General features: G+C 34.5%; 1 protein-coding gene across 2 annotated transcripts in view; it reads right to left on the reverse strand.

The window, feature by feature from the left end:
* The window catches only part of SPNS2 (SPNS lysolipid transporter 2, sphingosine-1-phosphate), a 154630-nt gene that overhangs the window by 97303 nt on the left and 44601 nt on the right, over positions 1 to 12726 (reverse strand). For both annotated transcript variants that reach the window (XM_053707497.1, XM_053707496.1), the window contains exon 2: positions 2412 to 2477. In XM_053707497.1, coding sequence (XP_053563472.1) covers positions 2412 to 2477 — 66 coding nt within the window. The remainder of the gene's footprint in view (positions 1 to 2411; positions 2478 to 12726) is intronic.

Raw genomic sequence — 12726 nt, forward strand, 5'->3', positions numbered from 1 at the left:
ATCTGCTAACAGTCTAAGTGATTACAACAGAAAACTAAATAGCAGTTCAGTGTCCCTTTAAACATTTTTAATGAACTTAAAAGTATATTAAAACCCTCCTGCTTTTGTGTACTAGTCCTTTGCCTTTAGGAGTCCAGAAAGCAAATGCTGTAACTTGCAATTGCTGCAAATGAACTAGCTGGCATAGTCATATAGCAGCATTTGAAAAAAAAAAAATAGGTTACAGAGTTTGCTTTTTGGACTCTATAGCAAACGTGAAAAGTATCATTTTTAGACAGAAGCAAGGTGTGTTTAATATTCCTTTAATAGGTACAATAACTGAGTAATAAGATTTACAATGTGAAATTACAGAGATACTATCTCTAATGTGCACTAACTTTAAAGGGATATGAAACCCACATTTTTTCTTTCAAGATTTAGATAGAACATGCAATTTTAAATAACTTTCTAATTTACTTCTATGATAAAGTTTTATTTGCTCTCTATGTATCTTTTGTTGAAAAGCAAGTATGTATGCTTAGGAGCCGGCCCATTTCTGGAGCACTATATGGCGGCAGTTTTTCAAGAATATTATCCATTTGCAAGAGCAACAGATGGCAGCTCTATTTCCTGCTATATAGTGCTCCATACAAATTGAATAGAAGTAAATTGGATTTTTTTTTAAAGGGACTTTCTATTCAAAATTAAACTTTCATGATTCAGATAGGGCATGTAATTTTAAACAACTTTACAATTTACTTTAATCATCACATTTTCTTTGTTCTCTTGGTATTCTTAGTTGAAAGCTAAACCTAGGTAGGCTCATATGCTAATTTCTAAACCCTTGAAGGCCCCCCTCTAATTTAAGTACATTTTGACAGTTTTTTACAGTTAGAGAGCGTTAGTTTAAGTGTGCCCTATAGATACCATTGTGCTCATGCCCTTGGAGTTACCTAAGAGTCAGCGCTGATTAGCTAAAATGCAAGTCTGTCAAAAGAACTGAGATAAGGGGGCAGTCTGCAGAGGCTTAGATACAAGGTAATCACAGTGTTGGTTATGCAAAACCGGGGAATGGGTAAAAAATGGACTATCTATCTTTTTAAACAATAAACATTCTGGGGTAGACTGTCCCTTTAAATGGTATGCTCTGTCCGATTCACAAAATAAAGCATACAGGACAGGCTCATGAACTCATGTGGAAAAAAAACACACCTAAAATTTGTAAGCATTTTTGCTCATGTTTTTTTAAACACATTTAACTCAGAAAGCTTGGTGGATGTGTTGCAGAGTGAGACAAGGAATTCCTTGCAGTGGCGCAGTACAAAACGTCCTGTAGAGAGTAATGTGAGGAAGCAGTGCGGGAGGAAGGGAGAGGTAGATTCAGATGAATGGGAGGGGGAGGACTGTCAGACAAGTACAGAGATATAAAAGGATGTGGTGTTATTGAGGGCTTTCTATGAAATGGTCAATATAGAATATTAATTCTCTTAATCATTCACTTAATCATCCCTATTTGATATTTTAGTAATTATTGTTTGTAAGGATTAAAATATCAATTTACAGGAAATGACTATAACAAAAAAAACAAAAAACATATTTAATATAAACAAGCTCTGTTATGTCTAACATGCTATAATATTCAGTTTGTGATACTGAATATACATAGCTCACTTTACAGATCATAGCTTAGAAGGTAAAATTCCTGCCACTAGCTTTACTCCATTCTCCATTCCCTACAGTCACCAGGGACTTGTGCAGCACAGCTGTATCATTTTTATTGCTAGTCAATCTGTGAATTCCAAGCAGCCTGTGAGGGATTTCAACCTTACCTCTAGAATAGTGAGACCTTATACCGTATATGCAATTTATACATAAGGACTACAGTTTACATATAAAAATAACATACAGACAGGTTAAATGGAAGGGAAAATAGTTTCAGCCCTCACAGTATTTTGTTTATATGCTCAAATACTAATATCCTCCTGCAAATCATAACAAAAGGGCAGTGGCTAAAAAGATAGCTATGTGTGTATGGTACTAATTAACACACAATAATCATTAGATACTTAGTCATAAATACTTGGCTAGAAGCATCCAATAGTCTTATGGCATTTACACATATAGACAGAGTATTACATCAGAATAACATACTGCATGGTCTAAAATCAAATTCAGTGGTGGTCAGCTTTTCACTACAATTGGTTTTTTTGTTGTAGACTAACATGCTGGTGCCCAGGATACCTTAAATCTATATATTGATAAACAAAGTGCAACCATCCTGTATAGACAACACAGATTACTATGTCATATCTCTGTATTTTGCCCAAATAAAATAATGGCCACAAAATTAGTCTGGTGGACTCCAAGTGAGCCATGGTCTGTCAGTAGGACAAGCGTAATCTGTCTAGAAAAGATGAATATCAAAATCTTACCAGTCTGCAGCAGTCCAGCTCCACTGTCTTTAACTCCAAAGTGTTGCTGGATGTCCCGTAAAACCCCTGTGGAAAATTAAGCAAACAATTTAGTTTTTCAGTACAAGTTGGTGTTACTATATAATTAGTACACACGAGACCAGGGTCATATTTTGGCCTAGGCACACAAGGCACTTGCTAGGGCAGCTGATTGGAGGGGGCAGCACATTTTTTTCTGGCTATATTTATAAGACGCTTACAGTTATTTTAGAAGTATTATACAGGTATATAATGGGAGATTTTGCCCAATGAGCTTACATTCTAGGGAGTATAATAAGAGACTGCCCAATGAGCTTACAGTTTATTCAGCTAGCTATTGCTTTTAATTCTGTTGGCTTTCAGTACTCAGTATTGTGTTTGGGAAAGAATTGTTTCATGAAATCTGTATTTGGGGTAGATATGTGTGTATGCGCGCAAGACAGTGTGTATGTGCATAACTCTGTGTGTGTATGTGTCTGTGACTTTGTGCGTGCGCTTGTTAATGTGTGTGTGTGACTGTATATGGGAGTTTACAATAGGAATGTGCATTCGGATCCGTTGTGAGGATCCGAATGTGGAACTAAGCAGCAGCTCATGCCCTTCAGAAATGTTTGTAGCTGGATTGATTCTTGTAAAAGATCCCATCTCTAAAGATCTGGATTTGCACAGATCTTAGTGTGGGGATCTTTTACAGGAATCAATCCGGCTACAAAAATATCCTCACGAAGGATCCGAATGCACATCCCTAGTATGCAAGTATTTTGCAAGCCCTGGTGAACATTTACTTTAGAAATTACATGAAAAAATAAATTCATGTTACTCCCTGAGCTAAAAATATTAGGGCCAAAAAAGGCCTAAAAGCTTTGGGTGGGGTCAGCAGAATTTTGAGCACAAAACCTAAATATGCCACTGCAGTAGATTTACACCTTTTTACTCCCATAGCTGATTAAAAAAATAAATAAAAGAATACTATAACCCCACCCAGGGCTTAACATGAGACCAAGTGGGTCCAACAGACCCAGGCTGCACTTGACAAGGTGCAGCACTTTAGTGACTAAGGTCACCGGGAAAGGCTAATAGGTTGATATGCTAATTACTTAAGACCAAAATATACACATATTCTGTATAGATGTTATTACAAAAAAATTGTGAATACTCCCCTCTATTGATGAGCCACTTCCGTACCAAAGTCTCTCCCAAAAGAACTGTTTTTAAATGTTTGTGTAAGTAGAGGAGGCGCAGCTCCCAGGGTTCCGTTGTGTTTAATTAAACTGCTCCAAATCTCAGTTTTGTCTTCACATTCAAAATGGCCTCTGTTTGGCAAGTGCAAAAAGGCCCTCTAGTCCAGTAACAAACTAATCTGGTATCAAATTAGTTTGATATTTGGAGCACTTTGATTGAACACAAAGGAACCATGTAATATGCTAATTAGTAATGTTACTACTTGGGGGGGGGGGCGTCATTACATTCTCGGACCCAAACAGCACAATATCTTGAGCCAGCCCTGACCCCACCCCCCAAAAATACAAATTAACAAATTACAAAATATCATTAGAAACAGAAAACACAAAATATGATTAATCATAAAAAACTGATTTGCCTCTATAAAAAGTAAAGGTGATCGTTAAATGTTTTTTAGCTAATTTACAGAGCTTTGGAAATGCCAAAACTGGCCTCAAAAAAGCAAATCCAATTCAACCTTTTCCTTGCAGGACTCAGAGTATGATAATGTACAGTGGGACAACTAAGTTAAACCTGGGAAAGGGTACTAGAATACTGAATGGCTGCTGAATATCACTCACTCATCATGTCTAACAGCTACTGAAGGATTATATTACTTTCCCATCAGCCAGTGTGTTCTGCTCCAATCTATCAAGCACTCTCACTATTGCCCACTTTCCTCTCCAACTCTTCTGCATTAAAATTAAAAATCACAACCCAAAACTTTCACTCATAATGAACCACCAATACTGTTCATGACCCCTGTGCTCTGCCAGTGACCTGCTCACATTCTTATTTCAGTTACTTCTCTTGAGTTACATCAGTCATGCAGAACTCCATACTAACAGACATTTCACAGCACTTAGAACACTACACATAGTGCTTTGGTATATTTCACCCATTCTCCTACCACATGTATATTATTAATATTTGTATTCATTTTTAACACACAGACGTATTGTGTAGAACTGACTCCATGATCATTTGTACATGCAATAAATTACAAAAGACTTAATAGTGCATATTGCTAAACGAGGAGGGGGCTCCTTATAACTTTACTATATAGGGCCCTAGAATGTATTGTACTCTTCATGCATGGAGTTATAAAGTACACAAGTATATTCCTATTTTCTCAGAATTAAACTTGGAACACTAAAACCAAATGAATATTGCCGATATTTTTGTCTTCCTTATATATAGCACCTTTTATTATATTGTCTCTACTACTAGGTTAAACCACAAATGTAAATACCATTTTTTTATTTTTGCTCTGCACCCTTTTTCTTGTAAAACCAATAGTATGTGACATTTCCTAATCTGTAATTTTTATTGCTGCTAAGTCACTTTGAGAGATTCTTTGCCGTTATTAAATATGACCCAAATAACTCATTTCTAGTTATTAGGCAATCATACAACAAAGGTCCTTAGCTTTTTTTGGAATTATCAAGGCCACATCTTCTCTGCATGACTGTTGCAGAAGCACTTAGTAATTACATTATATACATACACGATAAACAAATATGAGACATTTTTACAGACAGGCAACAAAACCACAAGGCCAAAAAAAGATATTTACAACAAAGCAAAATATTAAGGAAGAGAAAGAGGAAGCAGAAAACATGTCCAAATTTAGGTCAATCTGAAATGTTCAACATCTTCTGGACAACACCCAAAGAGCTATGTAAAAAAAGATCCCCCTTCAGGTCATCTGTCTTCAATAAAAGGTCCTTTTCTATATAAGTTAAACCATATTAGTTTAAGTGGCTTTTTATTTCTGCAGAAAATTTCCTTTGCTGGCTTTCTATACTGAGGTCTTGTGGATGATGTGATACAACACACATTAACAATGATTTCTAGTATCAGGGCAGAGATGTAAAAGGTTCTCTGAAAGCATTTCCTCTCTAAGCAACGTAAGCTATTGCAGTTCTTGCTAGAGCTCCCCAGATCAAGAATAGCCGATATGTCTCTTCAACTTTGATGTAATAGTGATACAGGAAGACAATCATTTTTATAAACTGCCTAGGACAGGAAAAGGTTTGTATTTTGTAATAGTTTGGATTTTGGAATATTTGCTTCTTTATAATGGAACAGCTTGAAGAGGGAATGAAACTAAGTGTTAACATATAGTAGCAATATTTACATGTCATATTAAAGCTTATACATGTAAGTAAAAGGTACCGGTAGTTTTATATTATTTGCAATATGTTTGTATACATAGCACCATCAGATAGACAGTACAGTACTGTAATCAGAAATATAATATTTGTATTTTTTAATAAATATAGACTATTATTTGCATTTTAAAACACACAATTTTTTTTTTAAATAATAATAAAAAAAAGACAGGCAGAGAAGATTGTGACTTACAGGGCCAGAAATAGTAATTTTAGATAATTTTATTTTTTTTAGAAAATATTAATTAAAAAGTTTGGATTTCAGAATAAGTTTGGATTTTGGAATTCCGGGTTTATGGATTTGTACCTGTAACATTTTTCGAGGAAGATAATTCACAAGAGGTGAACACATTCTTCTGCAGAAAATACACTTTGCATTAGACACTGTTGGAAAGCCTGATCATGTTTCAGTCATTTTTTAATAAGTGCATGTGTGTATACAGCGCATGTTATCAGCACTATAGTTCTACACACAATCACCTCCCGCATGACACACTTATCATCTGTGGCAGACTTTGTCACCAAAGCACCAATAGCACAAATATGTAGTAAGAAGGCAGATAACTGAAGGGACACAAAAGCTAGGCAATAACTTAAAGGGACACTGAACCCAAATGTTTTCTTTTGTGATTCAGATAGAGCATGCAATTATAAGCAACGTACTAATTTACTCCTATTATCAACTTTTCTTTGTTCTCTTGGTATGTTTATTTGAAAAGCAAGAATGTAAGTTTAGATGCTTGCCCATTTTTGGTGAACAACCTGGGCTGTCCTTGGTGATTGGACAGCACCAATAAACAAGTGCTGCCCATAGTTCTGAACCAAAAAAATGGCTGGCTCCTTAGCTTAGATGCCTTCTTTTTCAAATAAAGATTACAAGAGAATGAAGAAAAATTGTTAATAGAAGTAAATTAGAAAGTTGCTTAAAATTGCATGCTGTATCTGAATCATGAAAGAAAAAAATTTGGGTTCAGAGTCCCTTTAACTGTATAACTTACATTCTAAAAAATGAGCCGTGGTAGTAAAATGCATTGTGAGGCAAAAGCTAAATGCAGCCTCTGATAGACTTGGTGAAGACTTTGGACAGACGTAGAAACTTTATGAATATTTTTTTTTATTATCAAATTCCTTATTTAATATTTACACACAACTGTGCGGCATCTTTTTTCTTTATATGTTTTAATTTTTTATTATAACTAATAACGAAATAAAAATAGGAAAGTATTATAATAATGGATTTTTTCCTTTAGGCTGCTACTTTAGTATTACATTTACATTGCCATGTCATTTTTTAAAAAAAAACAGTTGTCCCTAATACCTAATATAACAGGTGCTCTGGTAGATTATTTTGTTTTTACAATCTTTTTTTTCTTTTCTTTTTTTCGTTCATTGCTTAAAAACCCTGGATTGGAGATAATAATTCAAAAGTAAAATGTTATATTTTTCCAGAACATTTTAATTTAGTTAAAGTATCCCTTTTTAACTCTGGTCATGTTTCCATTGGTGGTAATAATCATTTTCAGGTGGCCATTAGCCATACAATTGGCTTGTCAAAACAAATACCACCATCCTGCTATTTATGAAGCTGTCAGGTTTTCATTTTGCACACCCAAACTAAGGCAGTGGAAGGCCACTTTTGAATGCTAATTAAAGGGACAGTGTACACCAATGTTCATATAACGTCACGTAATAGACACTGCTTTTAAGAAGACTATGCACAGATACTGATCTAAAAATCCAGTATAAAACCTTTTAAAAACTTACCGAGAAGCTCCCAGTTTAGCACTGTCGATGAGGTTAGGCTGGGACACCCAGTGAAAGGGGCTGGGAAAACAAGAAGAGCAGACACTACCCCTAGGGTTGCCACCTCAGCCATGTTTTCCTGGACACTTATGAGTTACACATGCTGCAGGGTGTGCAGGGAGGAACATGTATTGTGTTTCTGGACAGCACTATTCATATTCCTCCCTGAACACCCTGCAGCATGTGTAACTTATAAGTGTTCTGTATTTTATGGGACGGGTGGCAACCTTAACTACCCCCTTCCCTGCATATGAAAAGACAGATAACATAAACAGGAGCAACAGGAGTTTGTAAACGCGTGTATACATCTGGCACTATGGGGCTTGGTTAGGAGTCTGAAAATTAGAACAATGCTATTGAAAAATAAGCAAAACTTTACATTGTTACTAAACCCCTCCCAGATGGGCTTTATAAATGGATCATCTACAAAACATTTATGCAAAGAGAAATCTAGTGTACAAAGTCCCTTTAAGTCTACAGAAGCCAAAAAAATTGAGCTGAGTTTACACTGAGCTCATCAATTGCTTCCAGCTTGTCATATGCAGCCATTGATGACGTATAATGTTTAACAGCCCCTTCCAGATATAAAGTCTTAAACATCTCTGCAACAGTTTTAAAAATTAAATAGTTAATTACATTTTTAAAATATATGTCTATTGTGGCTGATTCAACAAAGTCAATCACAGATGAAGATTGCCCACTCTTTTAACCATCTTTTTTTAGTGTTGCTAAGCAACATATTCTGAGTGTGTAATTTTCCTCTAAAAATAAGCAAATTGCTGTCCATAAATGAAAATGGAGGAGGGTTACACTTAACACCTTTCTAAATTTGTGTGCAGTTGAAAAATGGAATGATGAAGTATGGAAACTGAGTGAATAACAGAAGCCAATCACAATTTACAAAATACTAACAATTAAATACTTTGCATCTAAAGGTTAACACCTCAAATGGAAAGCTGGCCTATGTGTTTAAACCAAACAAAGGTAATAAACATAGCTAGATAGTAGGACACAGTTAGTAAGCAGCTAGACTGCAAATAATAAAAATGCACGTTTGCATTAAAGCAGGGCTCGACAAACCCAGGAGCCTGGTAGCCACTGGCTCCTAGAATTTTACCCCTGGCTCCTAACTTTTTGGGTTAGTCTCCATATGTCTATATACAAATCCAACGGTCTGGCTCCTAAAAATATGCCTGACTCCTAAATATTCTTACTGGCTCCTAATTTTTAAACACATTTGTCAAGCACTGCATTAAAGAATGCACTATTTTATATTTAGTATTTTGTTCATGGGCTGGTCATTTCTAAAAGTAATTGTTAAATACCAGAAACATTTTGTATTTTTTTTTTGTTTAAGTGAAGCATATTATTTATTTCCAACATAAGCATCAACTTCTAGCTCTTTGAGACTCTGGCTGCATCACAGTATTTTCGTATAGCTGAAGCTGTTAAACTATACGAGAAGCCTGGGATGATCGTGACAGCAGATTGAAGGCTATTTCTAGTCCAAAAACAGACAGAGACACCATTTCATAAAAAATGCCATAATACTATAAGTATCCTCTATATAAATTTAGCAGTGTTCTGCGTCAGAACATACAGTTTGTCATTTCAAAACATAAATGTATCTAGAAACAGTCATTATAAATACCCAGTATGACATAGGTTTCCAGATCAGTGTTTGCGGTTTGCTCAGCACTAGCACTAGAAAATGCTTATTTTCTGGTGTCACAAAACTTAATGCCAATGTTTGGATCTCAGGTTAAGAAAACATGATCTTTCACGTGCAGACTCTTATATAAAAGTCATACAAATATAACCATGATAAAAGAATATATATATACTTGTTAACACACCCATAACAATATATGCTTGTCTAAATCCCATTTGCATCAAGCACAAACGTTATGTTTAAAGGGACACTGAACCCAATTTTTTTCTTTCATGATTCAGATAGAGCATGCAATTTTAAGCAACTTTATAATTTACTCCTATTATCAATTTTTCTTCGTTCTCTTGCTATCTTTATTTGATAAAGGAGGCATCTAAGCCTACGGAGCCAGCCAATTTTTGGTTCAGTATGCTGCACAGCACTTGTTTATTAGTGGGTGAATTTATCCACCAATCAGCAAGAACTACCCAGGTTGTTCACCAAAAATGGGCCGGCATCTAAACTTACATTCTTGCTTTTCAAATAAAGATACCTAGAGAATAAAGAAAATGTGATAATAGGAGTAAATTAGAAAGTTGCTTAAAATTGCATGCTCTATCTGGGTTCAGTGTCCCTTTAAACTTCCACCTCAATGTGTATAGTACCAGTAAGGCACTGTCAGCTGGTCTATTTCTATGGATGGCTTTGTAAGGCATTATACCTATATATTTATATATTTAGAACACCATAAAGAGATGCTTATTCATAGTTTCCTATGCAGAAAAGTTGGGTCCACACTCCATGTAAAAGCAAAGCAGTAGTAATTCTGCATATTTATGAAGTTGCTGTTATTATTATTTGCTATACATGTTAATTATAATATCTTTTTTTTGCTAGCAAATTATAGAATAATATATTGTATATTATTGTATAACAGTGTGTGTGTGCATGTATGTATGTGTATATATATATATATATATATATATATATATATATTAATATATATATATATATATATATATATATATATATATATATATATATATATATATATATATATATATACTCAAAGTGCCCCACCACTGGCATGAAAAAAGAGGGTTGAACCCAACCATACCAGCATATTTTTTTTTTGTGGGGGGGGGGTTAAACTGTAGATTATGTTTTATAAGTAATCAACTAGCTTAAAATGACTAGAACATTAATATTTTCAGCAGGCATATCTAAAAATACTTTCCACTCTTGTGCAATAAAATATTAATTATATCAGGTGACTATAATTACGACAGAAGCACTCAATTACTTTTATAACAGCCATATGTCTGTCAATTCAGAATGAATTATTCCTGCTATATTTTTCAGCAATGGTATGGGGAAAGATCTTAATTGCTTTGCATTTCAAAGCAGGTTAGCAAACACATTAAATCAAGTTTTAAGGGTTTTCATATTTGGTATTATAATGTAAAATAATATTCAACAAAGCAATTACCCATCAGTATCAGTGATTATTATGATATACTAGAAACCATTACTCCAATAGCACCCTAATTTAGAGGCTTGTTTTACCTTATTGAGTTTCGGACTACAAACGTTCACTAGCATACCCAGACTCATATTTCAAACATTGTTCTGTTAAAACACTGACCTGTTAAAACAGTGAGGCTAGTACATACCGGAAGATTTATCAAGCTACAGGCAGGCAAGTTCAAGCAGAGAACCTGTTAATCTGCAATCAGCACTTGTGATGCAGCATCAATTGTCAAAATGTAAGATTATACAAGAGCTCTCTTGTGTAATCCCATCCCTGCTCTTGAGCAACAAACTGTCCATCACCACAAATGAATGAGTTTGGGTGATTTATCCCTGCCACCTCAGAGATGACAGAGAGGACAAGAAGCTGGACCTATTTCATGTATTCATGGTTTACATGGTCTAAAACTGGAGATATTTCTAGAAGTATTCTTATGGCTTTTTTTTTACATAATGCAGGTAAGCAAAATAAACCTTTGTGTTGTTTCTAATTTTCCATGCTACCCGCTGGAGTGTATTAAATTGTTTACAAAATAGCTCCTTTGCCTTTATTTTGTCATTTTAAGTAGCTGATTTTTCATGTTGTATTCCCACCTAAATTGAAAGTGTCAATACTGCAGTATTAACTATAGAAAAATTATGTAAACAAAACGTAACAACACAAATGAACCTCCCAGTGAAGGGAGTGGGGTTCAGAGAGAGATAGCTCAGCCCATTTGAAAGGTTAGTAAACTTGCTTACCTGAGTACACTAACCCTTTAAATATATTTATTTTATAAAATACAGAATATGATGGCACATTGCAGAAACACATCACCATTAAGTATGGGTCAGTTTGATTAGTAACTAAGAAATATTACCATGTTCAAATCCTGGTTTTTTTTCCGTATTGGGCCACTGGATTATCTCCTTGCTTCAAAGCTTAAAATGTCATAGAGTAATGCTTCTAAATTGGACAATAATAACCACAAATGACAAAGGACGAAAGAGAAAGATAAGTGACAATAAAGACACTTAAATTAAGTTTACATAGTTTTGAAAGTTAGACAATTTTAGTAACCACAGATAGTTTTTCACAAATGACAATCACATCCCACCAATTTCCTGTCATCCTCACCACATATTATCACAACCATTCTGAGGTCAATATAATTTATACTCAGTGTGGTTTAGACTTCAGAGCTCATAAACATTAACCAAGAAAGATGCCAAAGTGAACTCACTGGATTCCAAACCACAGAAATATTATACCTCATAGTTCTTGGAAGTAAAAATATACTGGGCAGCAGGAATGGGTGTGACACATTGTCTATTTTAAAACTATACAATTATGACATGGTGTTTTATTTTAGGTGTATAACTTAATATATGAAATGAATTAAATCACCTTCATTACTGCAGCAATACTAAAATTAGATCAAAATTACTACATGGAGCTGTGCAATGTGTGTAGGAATAAAAACATGGTGGCTAAGTGCCAGTTTGTTCCTTATAGGTAGATTTATTGTTTTATAGAGATGATGGACATATTTTATTCCCAACAAGAATCAATATATAGTGCAAAAGCTCTACACGTTATGGCATGGTGTTTTTACTCAATTTATTTTATTTGTTTTTATACTGACTGAAATAATCAAAATTCATACCTACATAGATATAGCTATGTATGTGAATATATTACATTTTTTCACCCAGTTTACCATTTAAAATCTATTGAATACACAGATTTATCACTGTTTTTTTTTTTGTTTTTTTTTTAACTTTATGTTCTGTGTTATGCCATGGCATTTTATGAAGGCTATGTAAACATATACCTAACCTTTTTTATGAATATCTGCCTCAACTAGGATAAAATAGAACAAGATTTGGAGTTAATATAACCCTACTTTTCCCTTTGACCACAGTAGCAACAATAAGT

The sequence above is a fragment of the Bombina bombina genome, chromosome 3 (assembly GCF_027579735.1).
Source record: "Bombina bombina isolate aBomBom1 chromosome 3, aBomBom1.pri, whole genome shotgun sequence".
In the NCBI taxonomy this organism is placed as follows: domain Eukaryota; kingdom Metazoa; phylum Chordata; class Amphibia; order Anura; family Bombinatoridae; genus Bombina; species Bombina bombina.